This window comes from Cheilinus undulatus, linkage group 18 (genome assembly GCF_018320785.1).
Source record: "Cheilinus undulatus linkage group 18, ASM1832078v1, whole genome shotgun sequence".
In the NCBI taxonomy this organism is placed as follows: Eukaryota; Metazoa; Chordata; class Actinopteri; order Labriformes; family Labridae; genus Cheilinus; species Cheilinus undulatus.
The window spans coordinates 27,330,696-27,357,738 of NC_054882.1; the positions used below are offsets into that span (position 1 = coordinate 27,330,696).

The 27,043-nt window shown below is 39.6% G+C and overlaps 1 protein-coding gene across 2 annotated transcripts; it reads right to left on the reverse strand.

The window, feature by feature from the left end:
* Positions 1 to 8,694: 8,694 nt before the first annotated feature.
* LOC121526449 (serine/threonine-protein kinase Nek9) lies at positions 8,695 to 19,297 on the reverse strand. 2 transcript variants are annotated; one of them, XM_041813052.1, is made up of 23 exons: positions 18,794 to 19,297; positions 18,036 to 18,213; positions 17,894 to 17,949; positions 17,739 to 17,809; positions 17,557 to 17,662; positions 15,693 to 15,824; positions 15,492 to 15,602; positions 15,329 to 15,393; positions 15,179 to 15,229; positions 14,902 to 15,094; positions 14,686 to 14,830; positions 14,396 to 14,596; positions 14,194 to 14,240; positions 13,914 to 14,075; positions 13,717 to 13,825; positions 13,465 to 13,626; positions 13,155 to 13,322; positions 11,151 to 11,204; positions 10,860 to 11,044; positions 10,614 to 10,772; positions 10,401 to 10,496; positions 10,259 to 10,312; positions 8,695 to 10,174 (listed from the first exon to the last, which is right to left on the reverse strand). In XM_041813052.1, exons 1-23 carry the CDS (start codon positions 18,977 to 18,979, stop codon positions 10,001 to 10,003), a joined length of 2,865 nt encoding a protein of 954 aa, XP_041668986.1. In that variant the 5' UTR covers positions 18,980 to 19,297; the 3' UTR covers positions 8,695 to 10,000. The 2 variants fall into 2 exon arrangements, with proteins under 2 accessions (XP_041668986.1, XP_041668985.1); XM_041813051.1 differs by having other exon boundaries at positions 11,145 to 11,204.
* Positions 19,298 to 27,043: the final 7,746 nt, after the last annotated feature.

The window sequence follows — 27,043 nt, forward strand, 5'->3', positions numbered from 1 at the left end:
GTGTAATATTTAGACTATTAGCATTTAGCAAAGCAAACTTGGTAAAAATGTAACATAATATTAAGGGCTGTCAGATTAATAGACTTAATCGTGATTAATCAAGGGGCACAATTAGTGCACCAATCTTTTTTAAATCATGATTAAATGAATGCCTTATTACTTCTTTCAACACAATTAGGCTAATCCAGTGGTTCCCAACCTGGGGTCTAGGCACCCCCAAGGGGCCACCATAGATATGGAGGGGTGGGTGGGGGGTCTGTCTGCTCTAATATCAAAATTAATCCCAACCTAAAGATAAAAAAATGAAGAGAATCCATTTTTTTAAGCAAATAAGTCAAAATTTGTAGGAGAAAAAACCCCAAACATTTCACTTTTCTTATATATAAGTAGGAGGACCTGAAAGAAAAAAGGTTGGGAACCACTGGGCAAATCCATGTCAGCCACCCCCTGCAGTCTCTTTGATGTAAAATAAGTCAGTCATAAAGTCATAAAAAATTCAAACAGCTCAGTGGACAAGTAAGAAGGCATCTGTACTTTCTGTTATTAAACTTTTTCCAGTTGACTGTTCACTTGTTTTCTTTTCAATCTGTAACAAGTTCCTTTTTCCATGATTAAGTTCATGGCAAAATCTTCAGTCTACCGATAAAAGCAGGTTTGTATCAAATCAGGAAGTCAATAACCGAGTTTGAAACAGCTGAAAAATCCAAAATGAAGCAAACCAGTTCTGAATGCAAAATGGTGGAATTTTAAAATGTGCTAAAGAGAATGCGATTAAAAATGTAAATCTTTTGACAGCCCTCATAGTATTTATTAGTAGGCCTCTCTAAATTAGTGTTGGGGTCATGGGTCCCCTGTATGGAGTCTGCCATCTTGGAACTTACATGTTTCTACAGCACCACACGAGGGACCACAGAGTAACAAAACGATTATCCTATATTCAGGTAATTAAACACTTCATAATATAGACGTAGTTATAAATAATCTGCTCCAATATTATGATTCTTGACAAATTTTTTTTCTGTTAGATGCTACTAGGCTAACTATTACACATTGTACCTTTAAATAACATTTTTCTAAATTTATCTTGTAAGAAGAAATGTGACAATTTAAATTTTTCCTTTTTTTTATCTTGGCAAGTCTAGGTTTTATGATTCTCATACTGTCAAATAATTTATTATTTCCTCAGAATAAAACACCACAAAAAACAAGTGTATATCTTCTTTTTTTCCAGCAGGCTTTCATTCTTCCAGCAGGCTTCCCTTGTTGCTTTAGTCAGTCTTTATGGCAGCAAATGCAGATATTTGTGGCAGATTTCAGTAAGTTAGTAAGTCATGATATTGCCTGTTTGCTAAGAGGGATTTTTTATTGTCAGTCTAGATCTCTGACAACCTTGTTTTATGCCCCCAAAAAGTACAACAAAGCTCAAAAGATGTCAAGTCTGCTGGAAGGGATATTTATTAGTGTAATTCCATTTCTGTTAAGGAGGCCTAACATAAACAAACTTGAGCTACCTTCCAACAAATTAAAAAGTACTAAATAAATAAAACATCTTCTTCAACATTAATCTTACAGGCAAAATCTGAGTTATTCTATTTTACAATGTTAAAAGATGAGTGTTCAAGGCTATCCACTGTTTTCTCGTTGTTGAATTCTGCCTTGATTATGTGAGACTTGGGGCTCCCCGTGGTTCTCAGCCATTCTTGCATTTCCTTCACCTTGCTTTTCGGCCCTTGTAGCTGCCCCTGGACTGTTCCTGCGCCTGTGTTTTGGACCCATCCAACCAAGCCAAGCTTCTTCCCTTCTGCCTGCATGGGGAATAAACAAGAAAGTGACTATGAAAGTAGCATAGATGGGCAACCAAAGGAGAGGATGACTGAGATGGGAAACTGAGAAGAGATTACTGGATGTGTATGGGCTTTGAATCCTCATAATTTTATCATCAAGCACCATTAAGTCTTATATATTGTTTCTACATTACCTTAATACTGCAAATCATCTACAGTGAGGAATCTCCAAAAGCACAATAAAAACAACACCACGCTTCATAAAATTCTCATAAATCAAATATACACTTTCCTGCTTTAAAACGACATTTTAAAAGCCATGCTTCTCAAGGGCTAAAACTGCATCAATGTCAGACTCACTTGAGTGTATTTCCGAAAAAATACACCTTGCACTTTTCCAAAAACCTCATAATCCACTGATATCAGGTCTTCGTCGGACATGATGGACCTAGAAAGTAAGTGTATGTTAATGCTGGTGTTTCATTATGTAAGCTACAGCCCCACTGTGTTGGTTACGCTATGCTAACACAATCTAAGCATGCAAAAACGAGGCTAAACACCACATAATTAAGATATGTAGCTTCTAATACATGCTGTAGTAATTCAAGATAGCCTGCTGCCTCAAATGTACTTCACCTGTATACCACTTTGCGGCAGTTAGGCAACCCCTGAGCTCAGAGGCTCTGACTGATATTTCAAAACATACGTGATCGTTGTGTTTCCGGAAGCACTGTTAAACGGACCAATCAGATGGCAGCCGAAAGTTTCTAGGCAACAAATGCAAACGTTGTGAGAGGCGGTCGTCACGGTCAGTATAGCGATAGGTTATATTTGTTGCTGGCTAAACTCGTGGTTTCAGCGTTAAAACAGACGACACAAGTAAGTATTTGAATTTCAAGTCGGGGTTGTTGGCTTTATTTCTAGTATTTAGAGTTATTAAGCTGGTATTAGGGGTTGAACAGCTCTTCACGTTTCATTTGGCATTGGCATACAATATGGCAATAAGTTGAATAACTGATTGGCAAAACAAAGACGCCATGTAAAATGTCTTAAATACGATGTCTTGCAAAGTTAATACATCGCATTTAATAATAGTTAATATGATCAACATCAGTCCTTTCCCCATTTAGCATTTTATTATATCAATTCAATGTGTTCATAGGAATCCATCCAGTTCAACTTTGAGCTGGATGAACTTTGACAGACTTGGACCTTCTGTGTTGGGATCCATTGTCATTCACAGGGACTTTTTTTGAGCAAACTCTATTTTGCTAATATTCTTTTCACTCTTGGCCCCTTATCAACATTCAAAATACATGTCTTGATCACTGTGAATAAATTTGGCCGAGTACAGAACTGTGCAAAAGTATCTGCCTCCTTTGTCACGCTTAGCCTAAATGTTTCATATTATCAAACAAATTTTGATATTAGATGAAGTTAACCCAAGTAAATACAAAAGGCAGATTTTAAATGATGATTTTATTTGTAAAGGGGAAAACCATCCAGACCTATCTGGCCCTATATGAAATTGCCCCCTGGTTAATTCATGAATTAACTGTGATTAACCACAGTGTTAGGAAAGCTGAGTTCAATTTCATGAGCCACATCCCAGCCTGATTACTGCCAGATCTGTTGAATAAAGAAATCCCTAAAATAGAACATGTAGTGAAGTAGGCTAAAAGATCTAAAAAAAAAATGTCACTGCCATTTAAAGGAATTCAAAAACAGATGAGAAACAAAGTCATTGACATCCATCAGTCTGGAAGGATTACAAAGCCATTTCTAAGGCTTTCAGACCCCAGTGAACCACAGTGAGAGCCATCATCCACAAATGCAGAAAACTATAGTTGTACATTTGAGTTTTGCTTCTTAGTCCCCAAGCCTCTTTGTCTATTAGCCCAACTTTATTAATCTTTTGTTCCCGATATATAGGAAATGACCCTTGGCAGCTGGTGTGAAGACCTCAGGTGTCTGCAACTGACCTGTGACCTGTGAGATATAATCAATAGCTACTGATGAAAACATGAGCACATACACAAGGAGAAGACATAGTCCTCAAAGACAAATGCACAGCAATATTTATACTCAAGCTCAACATGGTGTTGCACATCAAGACAAGCTGCCATTCCCAAATAAACCAGTCGGCCACAGGAAACCTAACAACCCGAGGACGCAGGACTCCATTGACCTGCATGATTTTGGAAAGATCACCATTAACAAACAACCAAGAGGCCCTTTGTCACCCAAAGAACATCATTCAAATGGCAGAGACGCCACCAGATCCCAACATCCAGGAGAGGTCACACACAAACACCACATTGGAGAACTGGAAATGACCAGAGCCATTCAAGAAAAACAGCTCATGCTACGAGAGAAGCTGTGGAGGGTGGAGGCAAAAGCAAGACAGAGAGTTGAAGGAGCTCAGCAAAATATTGCTCTAGGTGATGACTATAACCAGAGGCAAGAAGAGAGGGTGAAAACTGAGACAAAGACCAAGCTGTCAAAACAGCAGAGGAGAGAACCAGTGAGGAGTAAAGGAGTGATGATGCAGCACAGAAAGCAAGAGGATGTTAAACAACGCATGATGGACAGCATGAGAAATAAAAAGGAAGAGGGAGAAGGGGCCACATGGAAAAGACAAGAAAAAGATGAGCAGTTTCAAAGAAAAGGACGTCATGGAACTCATACGATCACAGCTTGTAAGCAAGAAACAAGTGGACGGCTGAACAATTTGAACTGGGAAAATGAGAAAGACCATACCAGAGAGAAAGGAAGGTCTGAAAGAGATGGTGGCATTCAGGGAGAAAGAAATGGAAAGTCAACAGAGAAAGCACAAGAAAGAGAGCAAAGTACAATGCCTAGGGGCAATAAAGGCTTAGCAAGAGAAAAGAAATATAGAGAAGACACATATAAGGAGATGCTTGATTCTGATAATGAACATCACAGGAGTCAGCACAAAACTTCCCATCAAAATACAACTCAAAACTCCAGAGATGCAGGAGGAAACCCGTCTGAAGAACAACCAGCTTTGAGTTCACCTCACCGCAGCGCACAAGACCCAGAGGAGCTCAGCTTCCCAGACAGCACGGACAATGATCACAGTCTGCTTCCCTGCAAATTCTGCGACCGAAAATTTGCAAGCAAGAGGTTGGAGAAGCATGTCTTAATCTGCGAGAAGGTGAAAAACACAAACCGTAAAGTCTTCAACTCCTTCACCCATAGAACCAAGGGAACCGCCTTAGGGGACTACCTGAAAACCCACAGCAGATCCAGAACTCCCGAGGTAGGACAGTTAAATCTTTGTTCTCAAAAACTTTGGTTCTCAACTGGCTGGTCCGGACCCTAAAGTGCATCACAAAACCGTTTTCACTGCGTTATGGATGTGTGCCTGGGGAAAAAGAAATATGGCAAAAAAAATCTTTGATGTGCTTTTATTTTGAAGGATGTGGGTCCATCTTTTTATTGCCATTTTTAGTTCCATCTCAGGTCCAAACTGCCTATTTTCCAATTAAAACCATTCTGTCAGGATTTAAAAAATTGAAGAAATTTGGGTTGTGATTTGCCATTTAGGGGATGTAGGTGGACACTGAAGCTAGAACAGTTGAGAATCACTGCTTTAACTACAGAACACTTGTCATTTTAAACACTTTTTTACATTACCTTGCATTATTCTTTGGCTTGGTGGCAACAAATCTGATACAGAGGATGCATTAATAATTTGGGTCGTTTAGTTTGTTAAAGAAAAAGGTGACTTGTGTTATGGAAAGTAGTACTGATTTCGCCACTTTCAGCTGCTGTCCTTTTTAACCAAACTTTTCATGTATTGTATGCTAGATTGTTTTTTTTTCAATGGGTTATAACAGTTTCATTATTTTTTTGCTGTCTCAGGCTTTAAAGAAAAAGAAGAAAGGATTGACCAGCATGACACACAAATGATGCGTGACCCCTGCTGGAACTTCACATCTGTTTAAGTGACTTGGCAAAAAAATTGAATGCAACACTTTGTCCTTGTGTCTTTGTTATATACTTTTATCTACAAAAACTTTGTCATGCTCAGAGCTAGTGAAAACTAGGGTTACCTTTAAAGTCACACACAGTATAAAAACCTCAATAAGGATTTGCGCTGTCTCTTGACAAAGTATCAAGGCACAAATAAAAAGAATCAGTTTAGGCTTGAGAAAAAGAAGTGTGGATGCTCACAAAGTCTCATTGATAAATTCAAAGAGAGCCGCACAGTACAGAACAAGCCTGGCAGAGGTAGGAAGAGAGAGATTTCAAAGACTCTTGAAAGAAAACTAGTGAGAGATGTGTCTAAAGACTCCAGAACAACTGCTAAGACATGAGTGAATGACTTCGCGAAGCTGTGATTTGTAGTCTCAAAGAAGATCACTACAGCCTTGCCAAGGAATGGACTGAAAGGTGGCAGACCAAGAAAAATGAAGTATGTGAAGCATGACCTGGAGAAAGATTATGCATACTGGAAGCATGATCTTTGGTCAAATGAGACCAAACTAGAGCTCTTTGGCTATAGAGACATTGCTAGTATGTTTGGAGAAAGAGGGGAGAGGCATATTACCCAAAAAACAGCGTCCCTCCAGTAAAACACGGCAGTGGGAGTGATATGCTGTTGGGATGCTGCTTGAACTGGGAATCTCTTAAAGAAGGATTTGTGAAGATTTTGGAAGAAAAGCTCAGACAGTCAGCAGCAAAATTAGGTCTGGGTTGTCTTCCAACATGACCCAAAACATTGGTATACACGTTTATTTCCTTTATGTGCATTGGAACAACACAAAAAAGCACAAGAAAAAAGCCAAAATTGACATAATTTTACTCAAAACTCAAAAAATAGGCCAGACAAAATTGTTGGCACCCTCAACTTTATATTTGGTTGCACACCCTTGGGAAAAATAACTGAAACCAATCGCCTCCTGTAACCATCAACAAGCTTCTTACACCTCTCAACTGAAATTTTGGACCACTCTTGTTTAACAAACTGCTCCAGGTCTCTCAGATTTGAAGGGTGCCTTCTTGCAACAACAATTTTGAGATCTCTCCATAGGTGCTCAATGGGATTTAGATCGGGACTCACTGCTGGCCACTTAAGAACTCTCCAGCGTGCTTTGTCTCAAACCATTTCTTGGTGCTTTTTGAGGTATGTTTGGAGTCATTGTCCTGCTGGAACACCCATGACCTCTGACGCAAGACCCAGCTTTCTGACACTAGGCCCTACATTGCGGACCAATATCTTTTGAAAGTCTCCAGATTCCATGATTCCTTGCACACAATCAAGGCACCCAGTGCCAGAGGCAGCAAAACAACCCCAAAACATCTTTGAGCCTCCACCATGTAAACCGTAGAATGACATGCTTTTCCAAAAATCTTTACCTTAGTCTCATCTGTCCACAAAATGTTCTCCCAGAAGGATTGAGGCTTACTTGGTACATTTTTGCAAACTCCAATCTGGCTTTTTTCATGTCTCTTTGTCAGCAGTGGGGGTTCTCCTCGGTCTCCCGCCATAGCGCTTCATCTCATTCAGATGATGATGTATGGTCCGAGCTGACACTTTTGCACCCTGAGTCTGCAGGACAGCCTGCAACTATCCTGCTTTGCATTCTTTTGTAATTTTTTCCTCTTCCGTCAGCGTCTAGGGAGATTAGCCACAGTTCCATGGGTTATAAACTTTTTGATTATATTACGCACAGTGGACAAAGGAATTTCAAGATCTCTGGAGATGGTCTTGTAACCTTGAGATTTTTCATATTTTTCCACAATTTTGCTTCTTAAGTCCTCTTCTCCATGCTTGGTGTGACATACACAGGCACACAACACAAAGGTTGAGACAACTTTTATACATTCTAACTGGTCTCACCAGCACCTGTTACTTGCCACAGGTGAGTTTAAAGGAGACATATTATGCAAAAATCACTTTTTCAGGCTTTTCTAACACAAATATGTGCCCCTGGCCTGTCCACAATCCCCTCAAATACCAGAAAAATCCATTCCCTCTGTGCCTCTCTTTCTCCACCTTTCAAAAAATGTGTGCTGAAATAAGCTGTTCTCAGATTTAGCTCCTGGTGACCTCATCCTCTACTGATCCTCTCAGCTACCAGCTGTGATGCTGGAGCTCAGACAGCTACTACCATTTCTGACTACGGTCTGGGAGGTGCATGTATTTCTTGAGAGAGGTGTGGTCAGGGGTGGAGTCAGACAGCTAACTACCATTTAAAGCCACAGACACAGAAACGGCTCGTTCTGAGAAGGGCTGAAATAGAGGGGGTTTTAAACGTACAAAAATCCTATACTGGAGTGTTTTTTCAGCAACAAACTTCACAGGCATATTTTGGGGACCTCAGACCAATTTAAGCTTATCTTAAAAGGGTATAATATGTCTCCTTTAAATGAACATCACATGCTTGAAATAAAATGATTTACCCACAGTTTTAAAAGGGTGCCAATAATTTTGTCCGGCCCATTTTAGAGTTTTGTGTAAAATTATGTCAATTTTGGCTTTTTTTCTTCTGTTTCTTTGCGTTATTCCAATGCACATAAATGAAATAAACATGTGTATACCAAAAATATTTGTAATTGCAACAATTTCTTGGATAAATGGTGTATTTTCAGGGGTGCCAATACTTTCATCCATGACTGTACGTGGTTCCTGGTGAAAAACTAGCCCCAGAAGACCAAAGTGAAGATTATTGACTGGCCTGAACACAGCCCTGACTTAAATCCCATTGAAACTCTGTAGGGTGAACTGAAGACAAAGGTCCATGCCAGAAAACTTCCAGGTCTGGAAGAGCTTGAGAGTTTGGCTATAGAAGAATAGGCTGGGGTTCTTCAGGAGATGGTCTGAGACTTGTTGAAAACTACAACAAACAGCTGAAGAAAATATTGATCAAGCACTCTTACGAATGACAGCTGTTGGTTTTATTTAAGGCTTTTCCATAAAGCATGACAACAGTTTGTGCTAGAAGGAGTGTTAATACAGTTATCACAGCTACACAATATTTTGTTAACTGTAAAAAGAAACCATATTTTTTTTCTCGATGCAGTCAAAGCACTGTATAAAAAATAAACTAAGGCACAGCATTATCATATTTGCACTTACTTGGTTTCAATAGCTTGCTAAGGCATTGTAAATCATCTTACAATCATCAGCCTGAAATACTGCCAGAATTACAAAGTTGACATTTGACAGTTCTCTGACAAGTCAGGGAAAGATACCAAACATATATATGATAACACAACAAATATCAAATCGCACATACACATTTCAAAAATGCAGCAAAATACAGTAAAACATTCAGAAAGTACCATAGACAAGAGAAAAGAAACAGAAAAAAGCAGTGAATGAAGCAAAAATGATGAACTGCTAAGTCCAGACATTACATGTTTTAAATGTTTTTGCATTAAAATAAAATGGTTCAAGTGTTTATACATGTGTGCATATATGTGCTGCACCAACAAATAGGAAGTTCGAAAAAGTAACCACAAGCAACTGTTAAAAAATTCATCAGTAGTTATGTTTCACTTAAACAATAAAAATGCAAATATAATCTTATTTTTTGCATTGTTATGACTAACATCTCTGAAGACATTGTTTCAAAACCATCTCTTTGGCATTTTAGCTCTTTAAGAACTTGAAAACAAGGAAGAAATAAAGTGATGTGTAAAACTTGCATTTCCTCAGTTGAAAATGGTGTCATGTGAGTGAAATCATGCACGTATCTTCATAAATGATTAGGAAACCAGAATCTTTCTATGTTTTAGCAAGTTCTTCCTTATTGTAAACACTTTTCTTACTTGTCTTGCTATAAATACCATTATCTGAGGCACTCATGGTTAAAGCCTCAATTCTGACATCACTTTAAGTCAATGGTTAAACCACTGAGACACTGACAGCACAGAGTAACCCTAGGATGATTGACAATGATTGTCAATAGTAGGAGGAAAGATCCGAGCCGTCATGTTGAATCCAGCCAACATTTCAGTCTGGAGTGACTCGCCATATCACTCTGAACAGGTGTGCATGTGAGAGCAAGGTATTTTACAGTATGACTTATACAGTCATTTGTAATCATGCAGCTTGGTGCTTGTCAAACATGTATACTGTATTGTAACCATTGTAAATGGACTGAGGCTGTGAATCCACTGTTCATTAAGTGCTAACATTTTCAGCAATTCTCCCATGATAAGGATATTCAAACATTTGAATCTCACACGCCGGCTCCTGCAGATCGACCCCCATGGTTTGAGAATCCACCTCCTCTGCCTCTTCCATCGCAGGGCGTACGATCAGAGTGACTGTTACTGTCACATCCTGCATCCTGCAGTGTTAACCGATTCATTGCTGACAAGAGCCGTTCATTCTCCTTTTTCTGCTCATCAATCTAAAGCCAGAAGGAATAAATGCTTATTGAGAAGATTAAAAAATTAGAGCAGGCTGTTGAGGTGGTGGTGGTAAAGAGTCTCACCTGTTTCTCAAGCATCTCAATTCTCATCTCTTGACGAGCAACTGTTTCTCGTAGCTGCAAAACAAACTCTTTTGGTTAAACATGAAAACAGGATGCACTGATGTGATCATCATTTTCACTGTGATTTGGGCAAATTTGATACCTGTAAGACCTCGCTACTCGCTTCACAGCATGAGCCGGGCTGTCCTTTTTTGCAAGAGTCATCTCCATTAACTTTATCCCAGTCCATTCGTTTAGTCTGTGGAAGAATTTTAACAGAAAACAGTGGATGTTTCTCAAAATGCATTTTGCACAACAGCAAATCATTTGAAGTTTATAGTAAATGTCTAAAATAGACATAAGAACAGCTATTTACCGATAGGCCTGTGTTAAAGCTGACTGCTGCTGCTGCGGCCTTTAGCTCCTTCAGTTCCTCATAAGGAAGTGTGACACTATCAGAGAAAGACGGGAGCTGGTCAGGAGAGGGCAGGTCTGAGTTGTCTGGCATGGGGATGAACTCGGCATCTTCCAGCTCCTGTTGGATGACAACCTCTGTGAATGAGATCACAGCAATCCTAAATGTCTCTGTCTTTTGACGTGTCATTTTTTCTTTTCAGCAAACCTTTCTAAGCCACAGCGGGCAAGAGCTGTCTCCAGTCTGGTTGGCAGACATCATGGGGGTACCCATGAAACACTCCTCTGTATGATCCTCCATGGTGCCCCCAAGACCCCTGTCCCGGCACTCTGTCTCTGAACCAGGTTCTATATCCAGATCTACTGTTGACGTTGAAGCCTCCTGGTCAAGTCCTGTTTGACAACAAAAAAGTTTGTTCACACAAAAACATTGTAGACTTGTGACTATGAAGCAAGTTAATAAATCATTCAATATAAAAGTGAAATTATTTACCACTACCGACAGATAGTCCACTGCTGTTAGATCGAATAGTCTTGGAGTTGAGCACTTTTTCTGCAAAGAAAAGAAAATGGATCAATCAAAGCTACCATAGGCAACATCATTTCACTGAATATTTAGCAAAAATAACAATTGTGTTATCTGCATTTGACCTATAATTTCTAATTGTAATGCCCTTTTGAATGGTTTCACATTAGGGACCTGGGCCCAGCTCCAAGTACACTTGCGCACAAAGTCTAGCTTATTTAATTAAGCTGACCGGACTTGTGTACCCGAGCACAGTCTGCGGGAGATGTGAACACAATCATACTCCAGTACAGGATACTTGTCAGTGAGCAGAGTTGAAATGATAATTCTAAATGTTCTGGTCTCTTCAAAAACAGTCGTATTCATGCAGTACAGGCCTACTCTATACTCTGAACTACACAGTAGATGTTAAAGTAGGAAGAGGGTCATTGTTTGCATCTCATACATATTAATGCATCACTAGTAGCAAGATGGACTCCATGGTCTGCATTGGAGCATGAACTCATGTCACCCAGTTGATAGTGCAAGTGGTTGCCATGGTTCCTCCTTCTTAGAAGACTTGCCAACCATCTGTGTGCATAGTCCTTTCATCTACTGTCTCAGACTGTGTATATACATAAGTGTGCTTGGGCACAGAACGATATTACTAAGGTAAAAGCTGACCGACATAAGTTGTGAATATCAGCTATGTACAAATAATTAAGTTTCAAGAGGGAACTACAGACCTACATCAGCTGAAGTCTTTGTTCATCCTTGTTTCTTAGATTTTATATGTGTTCTAGGCTCTTCAGTTATAGGTCTGTGCTACATCTATTACTGGTTTATGATAGCGATACTATTGGCAAAAATGTATTTGTACAAATGAGGATACAATTATTAGCCCCCTTATGAACATTTCCTTTTTTAAAAGCATTTCCCAAAACAGCAAGGACATTTTAACACAGCTTTTCCAAAAATCCTAGATTTATTATGGATGCTAACATTATTTTACTTGGCACACAGAAACAAAATGATTTCCCCAAAACTACTGGGTTTAAAATTATTTTAATCATAAAATGCAAAAAACTTGACTGTCCAATCCCAGCAAGCCTGTACAAACTGGCATCATCCCAGTTCTGTATGACCTGTCTTGGCAGCTCTCTCTTTTATCTCCTCTCACTTTCCTCACATTTGTGAAACTATGAGTAAAGCTGGGCAATTAATCAAAAAATTATTGAAACCGACATTTAGAGCCTCTAATCGTTGAAAACCTGTCATGTTTATTATTTTCAAATTTTCCCCCTGTAATTCTCTCTCTACTAATGCACCAACCCCTTAAAGACAAACTACTGGCTGTTTAGGCGCGTGATAGGAAGCCAGGTGTCGCAGGGAACACAGCCTGCTGGAATTACAAGGGAAGTACTAGTAATGTGACACCATCCCATCCAGTCTGCTAAAACTCACACACGGAGCTGATTGTGCAGCTTGAGCAGCAAAGTTATTTTCTAATTTTTACACAAAAGTATAAAAATAATTTGTTTTTTTATCAAGAAAAATTCAGGAAAAATTTGGCTTATAAATGGAAAAAAAAACATTTTCTTTCAGCTGATATGTGTTTTGAATTCAATTGTTTCAATAAATAACCACAAGATGTTTATCTATGCATGTTCCTTTCCATTATTTGTTACAAAATTATACAAATATTTACAGAACAAACAGAGTCAGAGGTTTGGGGCGGAATAATCGTTCATTAATCGAAATTGAGGTAGAAAGTTCAATTAATCATAATTTTTATTTTTGACATAATTGCCCAGCCCTAGCTATGAGTACAACGGCCGTGCAGAACAAACCTGTTGATACTTTTAAACCTTTTTTGGGATGATTATAGATCAGCTGTCGGTGTTTCTTTTGAAATCCAACATAACCATCTGATTGGAACAACCTGTTTGCTGTGACTGTAGCTGGCATGCATGTGCATTACTGGTTGTGATTACAAACCCATTATTATAATGGTGTGCCAGCCTCGGCAAGACAGGTCCGGTACATGGTGGAGGGAACCAAAGATGGGTCTTGGCATGGCAGGGCACACCTCAGAACCAAATCCCTTATCAGCAGGCATCCCCAGGCGCCCATTTCCTGCATTTCCCCACGCAAAGATCTGATTGTCTGCAGGAAACAATGAAGTGATCATGATACTCAACACTTAAAGTAACTCCTAGGAATGGATAAACTAACATAAACCTTTCCATATTAAGACGAATGATATTCACACTATTGCCAAAGGCACACCAGAAAACTGTTTTTGTACCTTCGGTTGCTGCAATAGTGAAGCCGTCACCACATGACACTTTGGTCACAATCTTCCCCCCAAAGGGTCCAACAAGGACCTGGACACCCTGATGTTTCTTGAAGTCCTTTACACCCAGCTGCCCATACTTGTTGCAACCAAATGTAATCAGGCGACCACGTCCTGCAAAGAAAAAATATCTGAAAATTATGCATATTGCAAAAAGTGACATTTTTCACCCGGAAGAGAAATGTAAGCTTCTTTTTGTAGTACCATCTACTGCAGCTGTATGGGTCTTCCCTGGAGCAATAGCCTGAATCTTGAATCGTGAAAGCTGCTTGGCCAAGGTCAGTGTGGTGATGTATGGAATCCCTTGAAAAGCCTAGTGAAGAGTACAGGAAACAAGCTAGCTAAGGATAGCTGGGTTACCAAAGTATTAATTATGACCACCTTTAAGTGTAAGCCAGTACCTCTCCAGGGTGGTTTTTCAGACCAGTGATCCCCTGGTTTAGACCAAGCTTATTGAATTCATTGTTTCCACATGCTAACACTTTGCCAGCTTCTGTCAAGAAGAAGGTTCCATCACTGCCACATGACACTGAGGAGATGGTGGCACCTTTAGGGATCTCAACCTTGGAAAGACAGAAAATATAAAGTGCTTCTTTTAACAATTCTGCTGTACTGTACTAGCTTCTACAAAACTCTGGCCCACTGACAGATAGTCAAGAACAAGACAAAACAAGATTTTACCTGCATCGGAGAATTAAAGTCATCCTCACATTCCAGGCCCAAACGCCCTGCAGCAAGAAAAACAGACACATTTTGACTGGAAACACTTAGTGTAACACCTGCACATTAACAGCAGCCCTGTCTCCATCTGCTGGCCACTTTTAGAACTGCAAAAACAACAAGGAAGCAGGAAGGTGCTAAAAATGACAGCAACGATATTTACCATACTCTCCGCAGCCCCAGGAGTAAATGTCCCCACTCTGGGTCAGGACCACCACATGATTGTCTCCACATGAAACCTGACGCACAGGCCGCTCCTCAAAGAATTCCAACAGCACCGGCTCCAAAATCTCCATGCCATGCTCGCCTTCCACCCCAATGCAGCCGTAATAGTCTGACCCAAACATGTACATCTGGTCTTCATCTGCAAAATCAGCAGCAGCAGACATATTCACAGTCACAAATAAGAGGATTTTGTTACATTTCTTTTTCTGGGATGTTCTTCTCCCTCACCGGTCACACAGGCAGTAAAGTCAGCCCCACATGCCACCTGTCGGATGGCTTTCCCCTGCAGCTTCTCCACCTTTTTTGGCTGCCGGTACGAGGCCTGGTCTCCATGTCCCAGCTGGCCCACCATCTTTGCTCCTCCTTGGACATTCTGAGAAGATGACCCAAGTCAGTGAAATGCCCCAACAACTGGATGCAGCTCATCTCTCTACTAATACTTACAGCCCAAGTATACAGCTCCTTTTCCACTGACACCACGGCAAAGTGACTCTCTCCTGCACACACGTGTTGGGCACTGCTCCCTCCTTTAAAAGCATCCATTTTTTGCGGGGTGAACTTGCCACCACCCCAGAAATACACCTCCCTCGAGCGTGTCGTCACCACAGCAACAGGGGTGTCTGTCACTGTACTCAGCCTATGGACAACGAACCAGTTACATAAACAAATAGGGACCATGGACAAGATTTACACTGAAGAAAACACTGGTGTTACAGCTTACTTTGGTCTTTTCATTGCTGAGTTCAACAGGGCAACTCGCTCTTCAAGCTCCCTAACAGAGAATAAGTTGTCAGAGAGGGCATGGGTGTTTGGATTTTATAACATACATCAGATTCTACTTTATTTTCTTTCCTCTTCCTTTGCAACTCACTGTCTGCGGCAGGAGATAAACGGCTGATCAAGAATCTGGTCACCTGTAGGCCTCTTTGCAGGATCCTACAACACAAAAAGTGTCACAAAAAATTATCAGCGACATTCCTCCCAAACTGGTCAAAAACCTAAAATTCTCTTCTCTCGTTATTCTCTTCACTTACTTTATCAAGACATTCATACACCAGTTTGATCAATTCAGGAGAGTAAACATCCGAGTTCACCTCCATGGTCCAGTTTCCCTGGACTATCTTCACACAGAGGTTCAGAGGGTTCTACACGAAACAAACAGCTAAATTAATAATTTCATGTGGATAAAAGGAATCACAATTTTCTGGCAAAGTATTCTGGAAAAATAATCTTACCGTTGCATCAAATGTTCTTGTAAGAGTTAAGACTTCGAAAAGTACACAACCCATGGCCCAGATGTCTGATTTGAAGTTGTATTTGGCTCCCTGGCACAACTCAGGTGACATGTAGTATGGGGTTCCCACACACTGGATTTACAGAGGAAGAAAGAGCAAAAAAAGTATCTTTTAGTCTGATTATATGGGAGTGAGTGTGTTATCCTCTACAAAGTGTATTCTCACCAGATACTAAAAACAATACACATACAGCGCCTATAAAAAGTATTCATACCCTTGGATTTCTTACCCTTTCATTAATTTTATAAATCAATAATGGTCAATATCATTTGGCTTTTTTGGCAAATAAAAATCGCCAATGTCAAAGTGAAAACCAATTTCTACAAATGTCAATAAAATAAAAAATATGTAAGGTAAAATAAGTTACTGCATAAATAATGGGGATCACCTGATTGCGAAGAATGTGACTCAAGTGATTGTACTATAAATACATCTGTGTCTGGAAGGTCCAGTCACCGGTTAATCTGTATTCCTGGCAACCATTACACCATAAAAATAAAAGAACACTCCAAACAACTCAGAGAAAATTTTAAAAGGTAGGCAATGGATACCAAACATTTCCAAGGCACTGAACATCCCCTGGAGTTCAGTTAAATCCATCATCAGGAAATGGAAGGAATATGGTGCATGTGTGAATCTACCTAGATCAGGCCGTCCTCACAAACTGAGTGACTCTGCAAGGAGACTAGAGAGAGAGAGAAAGAGCAAGATAGGCTACCAAGACACCTATGACTACTCTGAAGGAGTTACAAGCTTCAGCAGCTGAGACGGGAGAGACACTGCATATCACAGCTTGTGCCTGGGTTCTTCACCAACCAGAACTTTAAGGGAGGGTGGCAAAGAGAAAGCCACTGTTAAAGAAAACTTATATCAAATCTTGACTAGAGTTTGCCAAAAGGCATGTGGGAATCTACATGGTCAAGTGGGAGAAAGTTCTTTGGTTTGATGAGACCAAAATGGGGCCTTTTGCCATCAGACAAGACTATGTTTGACAGACACCAAACACTGCACATCACCACAAACACACCACCCACTATGAAGCACGGTGGTGGCAGCGTCATGCTGTAGGGATGCTTCTTGGCAGCCGGCCCTGGAAGGCTTGTAAAGGTAGAGGTAAAATGAATACGACAAAATTTAAGACACAGGAAGACAATCTTATTCAGTCTGCAAAAGAAGTATGGCTTGGGAGAAGATTTATTGTACAGAAAGACAATGAACTAAAGCATACAGCGAAAGCTACCCAGAAATGGTTTAAAGACAATAAGGTGAATGTTCTGGAGTGGCTGAGTCAAGGTCCAGACCTCAATCCAATAGAGAATTTGTGACTCGACTTGAAAAGGGCTGTTCACACCCAAACCCTGTGCAACCTGACAAGGCTTGAGCAGTTTAGAAAAGAACAATGGAGTAAAATTGCAGTGCCAGATTGAGACCTGTACACAGACTCAGTGCTGTGATTGCAGCCAAAGTTGCATCTACTAAATACTGATTTGAAAAGAGTAAATATTTATGCAGTCACTCATTTTGCATTACATTTTGTATTTAATTGAAGTCACTTTGTAGGAGTCTTTTCAATTTGAAATTATAGACAAGCTTTTTGTGTTTTTGGTCAGAAAAGCCTAATCATATTGGCCATGACTGGTTTATAAATTCAATAAAAGGGTAGAAAATCCAAGGGGGTGAATATTTTTTCAAGCACTGTACATTATGCCCACTAACACTACACTACTAAGGTTAGTGGAGCAAAGGGATTATTTAATCACCTGAAAATATAATGAATATATTTGAAAAATAAAATCAAACTCACAGTCTCAGCCATTGAAAACTCAGAGTCTAGCTTCTTTGCGAGGCCATAGTCTCCTAGCTTGATGAGGTCAGTCTTTGTTAGAAAAATATTCAGAGTTTTGATGTCTCTGTGAGAAAATGAGAAGTTTCATTATAAAAACATATATCATATGCTTTTTAAATTCCTACAGGAAAACATCTCACCTGTGCAAGATCCCAGCCTTGTGAATATGGGCCACTGCTGAGGCAATTTGGTATAGATACCAAATAACCACCTAAAGAAACACGTTAAAGGTAAGTCAACTATGTGACAGTAGATTGTCTGTGTATAATAAATGCCTTGAAGTGTTGCCACATACATCTTCACTGAAGAGCTTCCCCTTCCGTTGATTGATTTTATCGTAAAGATTACCTCCTGTGGAAATTACACCATTTAGCACTCTGTCAGACTATTTAAATTCATCCTAAACACAAGTGGGCATAGTCACAGCATTTACTTACCATTACAATACTCTAACTCTATGAAAAGAGTGTTTTTATCCATGAAGTGATTGAAATAGGCAATGATGTTGTTGTGCTCCAGAATGGACAAGATGCTGATTTCATTCATGACATCTCTACGGTCCTTCTCTGAGAGCGAGTTCAGTTCCACCTCCTTCCATACCACCAGAGAATTGTCCTGGAAGTAGTAATAAAGAAATGTCATCAATAAATACAATTTAAAAGCACAATTAAGCATTTTTAACCCCCACAACCAGAATGACTGCATATCAGCGATTCTCTGCATAAGACAGAATCACTGAAAAAGATTGAAAACAAAAAAATTCTTATCATTAAACATTGATGAGTGACATGACTGGGAAGTGAAAAAAGTCAAGTCAAGACATTTATCTTGTTCCACTGAAGAATTTCTCACAGGGGTAAGAAAACTGACGACCAGCGAGGGTTCAGTTATCTAGAGTTTTCTGTACCACAGTCATTCAAAATAAATCCCCTATTAAAGGAAAAGTACTACAAGTAACAAGATATTTGTGATACCTCTAAGTGTTTATTTCATAACAAGGTGTGGTATTGGTAATTTAAGACTTGGAAACCATGTCTGAGTAAATAAAATAAGTTCTATGGAGCTTGAGAAGCTGCAGAAGACCTATCACCCTGAAACTGCAACAGAGATGGAATATTTCAGCTTCAAAATGCTGCTCGTTGTCTCTTTTTCTTATCAAAGACAGCTGTGCATGCTTTGACACAGTGTAGTTTACCTCTGTTCTTCTGTACAGAGTTGCTTCACCAAACGCCCCCCTCCCGAGGATCCGGATAGGAATGTAATGCAGTTTCTCCTCTTCGCCATAAAACGTGCTCGACGCTGATCGCTCACTGACCACAGATCCGCCACCCAAATCTGAGTTTAGCGAGTCGAAATGTCTTTCATAGTCCTCTAGTGACATTTTGGTTCGGAGACTTGTTTGCCCGTGGCAGTGATGGAAATAACCCGTACAGGCCTGAAGACAACTCCTTCTGAAAGACGCCTACTAAACCGTACACACGTCTACCATGTTACCTGAGTCGACAACAAAAACGCCAGTTAGACCAAAAGTACAACCAGGGGGCCTGAAATCCCCTCTAAAGATGCAAAGTCAGAAAAATACAACGTCGCATTATACGTCAAACTATAGTTGCACTACAGTCAAGCGAGACACAACAAAATCATTACGTTTAGGCAACTTTTCGAACTTTCAGAATAAAAGGGCGCCTTCTTAACTCTGTTGCGTCTATTTTCCGACGAAAGCAAACAAACCACTTCCGGTTCAGTTGGTTGGTAATAAGTTAACTTGATTTTTTCAACAGTAAGGACAAGATAACAGCGCCACCTAGCAAACCAAACTCCAAAACTGCCACTGAAAGGCCAACAAACCCCTCCAAGTGGACTAAACATACAAAGGCATGTTTTGACAGTCTGATGATTTGTTGGCACAAAGAAAAAAAAAAAAAAATAAATAAACTGCAGTTTTATTGTTTTAAATTATTTTTTGACCGGAAAAAGTGTTTTTTTTTTTTTTTTGTTTAATTTGTAGATTTTGGAGGGAAGATTTAGGTATGTTTGTTTGATTTTCTGTTTCAACAACAACAACAAAAACCCACTATAAAAAACTCTTGTAACTATTTACTGTACAAACATTTATACATTTTGGGATTTTTATTTGAAATTTGCAATAAAGTACAAAAAAAGTACTAGAGTGCAAAGTCTTCATAAAAATGCATGTACGTGATTCATTATACACATAGGACTATATAGCCATATCTTAGGATGTTTACTGGGAGTTTAGTAGTTTCTGTGTCATCAAGCCTTGGTTTATTCTGCTTTTTTTATTAAACAGATTTTATTATGAACAGTTAAAATTTTACAAACATTAGGTAAATATTCACATTAAATGAATGCAATTAAACATTAAGCAGCCATACCTTAAAAAACATAATGTAGTATAAAAATGAGTAAATAAATACTAACGTACATAAAGTAAAATTAAGCAAATGAAAAAAAAAATAGATCATCCCTAATTATCAATCAGACAACACTCAGACACACACACAATGTATTAATAATAATAATAATAATATACAATAAAAACAATAGTAATAAAAAAATAATAATAATACTATGAAAGCTCTCAAATGGGATCCAGATTTTATCGTTCACGTGAAAGAGTTGCCTCTTTATATCAGCTTGTTCACTTATTGCACATCACCAATAACCACAGAGCCATCCTTTTTACAGATACACTAAAGTAAAACTAAACACTGAAATATGGAGAAACAACTGATCTGAAGCTTTGTTTAAACAAAACTTTTCGGTGTGCTCATCTGTTCCCCATAAAACAGACAGCAGTGTTTCACACTGCTATCCCTCACCAGGAACCACTTTGGAAAACTGCACATCAGTTTTAATTATTTCAATTGAGAAAACTAAAACATAATACACAAGAGTTCTAATATTGTTTTTCTTGACAAAAGATTTATGTATAAACTATACACTATTATGAGGCTGCATCAGAGCCACTCTAGAAAAAGGGAGAAACAAATGTTTTTCAAGAAAAAAACTCTCAAAATTCTCAAGTTTAAAGTCATTAATTTACGAGAAAAAACAGCAGAATTCTTGAGATCATAAGGTTATCAACCTTGTGACAAACTAATCTTAAACCCTGGCAAAATGTGCCTCAAAGTTGCTGTCCCTGAGCCCATACTCCATAGGTCCCTCCAACTCAGCTTCCTCTTTTCTACACCCTCCCAGTTCATCCACTGTCCCTGCTTAGCCTGAGCCACAGCCTAGGTACACCCTACTAATTCCCTCTGTCTATGTACTATTGTCCTATTGGCTGGTTTATCAAAAAAATCCTAGAAATATGTTCGGAGTATGCAGAGAGAGCTTCATATGCACCCACAGAGAAAGTCTTGTGCACATGCATAGATAAAAAGACAGTGTCAGAAGCAGCCAGAAATAGAGGATGATGGCTTGAGCACGAGCAACAAAGAAACTGAAAGCAGTTGGCGTTAGAAGCGCAGAACATGCTGAAAAGCCGCACCTCTGCATTGTTTGTGACAGTTTGATATTCACAAAGCACTGACCCGCCAAAGTATAAACCAAAGTAATTCCACTGATAATCAGATATGTAAAATAAAGAGCGCTGCATGTAAATACCGACTATTTATTAAAACACTTATGAATACATTTTTGTACTGTATTTATAGAGAGTCATCTAAAAGGTTTTGGAATTATCTTAAATGAGGGTCTACTTGAGGTTTGGGCTGTGAGTTGAATTCTGATCAGCTCATCATCAGTACCTGACGTTGCTCAGATTGACGCTGTGAAGAGAAAGGTTTCTCTTTCACTAAGCTGTGCCTCCTCTCTCCTCCTGTCTTTTCCTCACATCTCTCTTTCAATCCCTAGGAAGGAAGGATACCAAAATATCACTCACATACCCTTATATCCACCCTTTGAAATCAACAGGTTGCTGAAACATGTATTGACATGTCTCCATCTAGTGGTGAAGCAGAAGAATCATCGTCAACTTCTACTGGAGAAGCTGTAAGTTGCCATTCATTGTCCAACTATATCAAATTTTTCGCTTAGGCTAGCTGTCACAATATCTAAGGAAAACAGGTGAGCTGGCAAAAATTAAACCGCAGAAGAAAAGATTTGAAGATCAGCTTCATGGCATTTTAACACCAAAAACAGGTACTTTGTGGTGGAAGCCACCTGTGTTGTATGTGTAACTGATTAATCAATGGACAGCCTGCTTTAATTTGTTGCTTCACAGCAGCAGAATAATAAACATTTCAATCAAAGCAACAAAAATCAGCTTTATTTATAGCCTTCTTAAAAATGCTTTCCCATTAAAACAGAATGACCTTTTTACTGGCAACGTTAACAATGCAGATGGAGACACACAACTAAATGATTAGGAAAGTAATGTCAACATTGCTAGGTCATAATGTGCCAAACCATCAGGATGCTGGACAATGAAGTAAAAGATACTGAGACAGCTTTAGTTGAGGAGAACTGAATAATCGTCTGAAGAGACAACAAATATGTTGATGTGGAAAATTGGGCAAAAAGTGGCAAAATTGGCTAAAATGATTGTTTTTTGAAATGTGGCAAATTTGGGCAAAAAAAGGCCAAACAATAGCAAAAGTGGACAAAAATTGGCAAAAAGGTGGCACAACTGGGTTAACAGTGGCCAAAAGGGGTAAAAAGTGATGAAAAATTGGCAAAAAAGACAAAACAATAGCAAGAGTGGGCAAAAATTGGCAAAAAGGTGGCACAAATGGGTTAAAAGTGGCACAAAAAGTGGCAAAAATGGGTTAAAAGTGATGAAAAATTGGAAAAAATTGACAAAACAATAGCAAAAGTGTGCAAAAAGGTTTATAAAGGTGGCACAAATGGGTTTGGATTTGCAAAAACATGTTGAAAGTGTCAAAACGGTGCAACAATAGGTTACAAGTGGCAAAAAGTACAAATTCTCCAGGCACACCTAGACTTGCTTCAAGGCACACTAGTGTGGGCCACATCATTTGAGAACCACTGCATTTGTGAAATGGGTCTCTCCAGAAGCTTTCTGGAACATTAGGACGTTTTGTTAAAAGCGCTTTTAAAACCCGTTAACTGAAACGCATATAAGGATGCCGGTCGTATAAAAAATGCTAACAACTTACACAGGAAGTGCTAATGTTATTCTGTTCTTTTATTCTATCAAGAAAAAATATGAAGCTTTAGCAGAGAAATAAGGAACGGTCGTGGTTATTTACCGTAGGAAACAATGGGAGACTGTGTTTCGACTAGGTCTTCAGTTCATTGAAATGTCAGTGTGTCATGAACTCACATAACCTTTCTTCTCACCGCCTCCTTCTCTTCCTCTGCAGGTTAGCATAAACAGCGCAGTAGCTCACCATGACAACAGACGAATAACGCGACTGAACTGCCATTTCTCTAATTTCGTTGTCGACAAAACTAACAAAGCTGTTGCGAAGAGTCATCATTATCTAAAGGTAAGAACTATCTGTGGATAAATTTGGAAGACATTAAATATTGTCCAAAGCGTTTCGATTAACAATGAGAGGGGTGAGGGTGCGTGCGCGCATGCGCGAGTTTAAGGTGATTCCCCTGTTTTTAGGCCCTTGGCTCTATGCTTGGATCCTGTGCCTTGATCCTTGACGTCACTAAAATTAGTAGTACTACCCACACCAGGAGAGTTACACCTGTGTTAATAGTTGACAAGAGTCTTTAAAGTCAAGTCAGAGGCAGCAGTGAATATTTACACAGCAGCTGATAATTTACTAGAAACTTGTTTTGAAACTGACATTGGTAAAGATGATTGAAGAAAATATTTCCAAAATGAGATCGGTGAATGAGATAGATACATTTGAAGAAAATATTTCCAAAATGAGATCTGTTAATGAGATGGATAAAACGGTTCTAATCAAATCAGAATCTCTTCGTCCCCTGGTGGACAAACATTTTGAGAAAATCACATCAGCACAGTGGAGCAAGATGGCTGTTGGAATTTGGGATCCAGCCACAGAGGACACTCTGGCTGACATGTTGATGGAGATAATGCAGTCATGCACTGCTGACGTCCTGAAAATTGTCATCCCAGTGTATCGGGAGCGTCTGGCCAAATACGTGTCCCAACCTGAGATAGCTGCAGGATCGGGTGACTTCAATGTAACAGCACGCCTTGGAGACTCCCTCTCAGAGAGCTTCGCCAGTGCTCTGCAGGTCCCACATGAAAAATCTGAGAGTGCAGAAAAGCTGACGGAGCTGGTGGAGAGTGAAGTTTCACAGAAGGCAAACTGTCTTCTATCTGTGGCTGCAAACAGCCCATATTTACCAAAAGATCCTGCCGTTTATGTCACCAGTTCCGTGTCCAGTCTGTCATCTCTGCGGTGCATGTTGACCTATGCAGCTGAGTGTCTGAAAGACTTTTTAAGTAAGCTAAACTTTAAGAGTCTTGGATTTTGTATGGGGCCACAAGATGTAAAGATTGTCTCTAGCCAGGGATGTAAATCACAAGTAGGCTCTGTGTGTTCTCTGGCAAAAGAGGAAGAAATGCAATGGGAATCTACTCCAAGCTTAAAATCAAAGATTTCTGTTGAGTCAGCGGTCCAATCAGTAAGTGACGTCCTGAAGAAGTGGTCTGATCAGAAACCAGACATCACTGAAGAGGCAGAAAATGACACCTCTTTTGATGTTTACAATGCAGCAACTGAAATTGTAAACCAAATAACAGATGGTTTGCAGGATGCTGACATTAAAGAGGAAATTCCTGAGCCGAGCCCGGCTAAACCTCGTGTGAATATGAGGCCAATACTTGGCATGGTGAGGACTTCTTGTCCTCAAACACAACACCTCAAAAAGACACCAGCACTAAGGAAGGGGTTCATAAAGTCAAATTCTACCAAGTTGTGGGGAACAAAATTGAGGAAACGATTGGAAATCTACAAAATCAGTTTAGAAAAAAAGACACAGACTTCACGGTGAGTCTTAAACAGGTGTCAGAGTCCATCAGGCTCATGGAGGAACAAAGGGCTCTGGAAGAATCTTTACCAGGAGTTGTTCCAGAACCAAAGGCCATTAAAAAATTTCGCTTTCAGGTTTCGGATTCACGACCTATCCCAGAGATAGAGAAGACGCCTTCTCCCTTACATCGTGCAGACATCACAAAGGAAGTTGACATCTTGTTTGAAAAGATCAACTCACCACAAAAGGATGTCCGATGTGGAAATGAAAAACTGGAAAGCATCATGTCTAGCCACGAGATCCAGATGTTTGCAAAGGACCTGACAGATAAAATTTATGGTCATTTGAATGCTCACCAGACATCTTCTCATCCCCTTGTCCCACGGAGAAATTGTTACTCTGCCCCTGTCTTTTCCAAGAGAAGGGTGGACCAAACTACTCCTGAGGTCCAGTATATGATGGTAGAGGAGGCAGTGAGAGCATTCTTGCAGAAAGTCTTACTCTGGTTGGAGAAGGAGCCATCAGCTAATACAGAATTCAATCAGAAAGTTTCAGGTGCACTGACAGATATAGAAAACCTGATTCCAATAATGCTGAACCCATCTGAAGAGAAGTGTGATGGCCAGAAGACAGTAACATCTTCTTCCAGTCAGCTATCATCTACTGACATAGCCACACAAAGCTCTTCTTTGTGCTACGACGACTCAAATCTGCGTTATCATTTTGATAGTTATATTTTGACCTCGCGCTATGAATGGGTGTCTTCATGTCCAAATTCACCTGAGGTACTCTCTGTGTCTCCTCCGACCTCCTGCCTGAGCCATTCATCACCACCCAACAATCTGGTGACAGGCTCAGAAAGGTTGTTGGTTAAAGACCACTTAGAGGAAACCAAAACCTCATCTGAGAAGTTAACCACTAAGGTGCTTTCGGCTCCAAGTAATGCCTCATCCCATGCAGACATCAGAATGACTAACAGACTTTTTTCCATTCTGATGGCAAAGCTCTATTCAGAAGCACCCAAGAAACTCAGAATGTCCGTTCAGATGGAGGACCTTGATACCTTCACCAGCCGTCTGGCAGAGAAAGTCACGGAGGAGATTGGCTTCTCTGCTTTGAGTAAAATCCAGGACAGGAGGAGATTTGTTAAGGCCGTGCTAAAAGAGCTCTACATGGAGTATGGCTCTGCAGGAAAGACTCTGAGGGCAGCTTTATCAGATGAGACAGATTTTAATGAAGCTGTCCTAGAGTATGTGAAGCTCCATCTGGACCCCATCCTGCATCCCCCAAAACAAAGTTTAGTTACGAGGTTCTTTGTGGCACTGGGAAAAAAAATAACGGCCCCCTTTTCCTCGTGCATGAACACAGAGGACTAAATTGACCCCCAACCTTGATCTTCTCTGTGTTGTTTCTCACAGTTGGCATTTGACAGTTAATTGCTTCTATTTAGGCGTGTCGCTAAAGCGACACTTTTAAATTGAAGGCAGTTAGTCAAAATGCCAGCAATGGGGAGCATACAGTCAGGTTGGGGTTCCGTCATCCGTTAGGGTTTACGCCGGGTGCTCCGGTTCGCCCACCGATTAAATATTGGTAAAAAAAAATCAAAAATAAAAATAAACAAACAAAATTGCACTTTGCATATATTTCTCTTTGCTCTAGGGTATGAGTGAAAATGTGTCAACTTGATTTGTCAACAAAGTATGGTTGATTTTTGGGGTTGAACACATTCATTTTCAATCACAACAGACATTATTCAATAAAGAAACTGGGTCACAATTAGAAGATGTACACGGAGACAAAACATACTGGTGAAATAAAATGTACAAAAAATAATTTGTGCCTCAAAGTTCTGCTAAATGATCCTAACAGACTCACCAAAGCTTTATTCACCAAGGTTTTATAACACTGCCCAATAAGTTATTTTCTGTCCTTGCATATTATCCTATGGCACACTCTACCATGCTGTCATACATATAGACAAAATAAAGACATCTGTGCACAGAGCTACCATACAGCATCAAGTAAATTACTCACAAACCCTTGTGCCCTCACTGTTGAGATCCACAGATTGCTGAACAAGCATGGAAATGTCTACACTTAGTGGTAAAGGAGAACATCTAATGCATAATCAACTTCTACTTGTGATACTATATGCTGCTATTGTCTTGCTGTATTTTCCACTTGGCAAGTTTTCTTCATATCAAAGGAAACAGATGAGCTAAAGCAAACTATACTGCCCTACACTGTGTGATTGGGCTTCATCAGGTCTTCTAGTTATAAATCAATTAGCAGATTGGCTTCATGGCATTGTAAAACCTGAAAACAGGTACTTTGTGGTGGAAGCCACCTGTGTTTTATGTTTATTTGATTAATGAATGAACAGTCTTTGCTTTGATTTGTTGCTTCACAGCATTTGAGTTAAACCCATTAAAAATTTTGATTTTTTTGGGCCAAACACTGACAGTCCTGGTTGAAAGAGGTCTTTCAAAAACAAAAT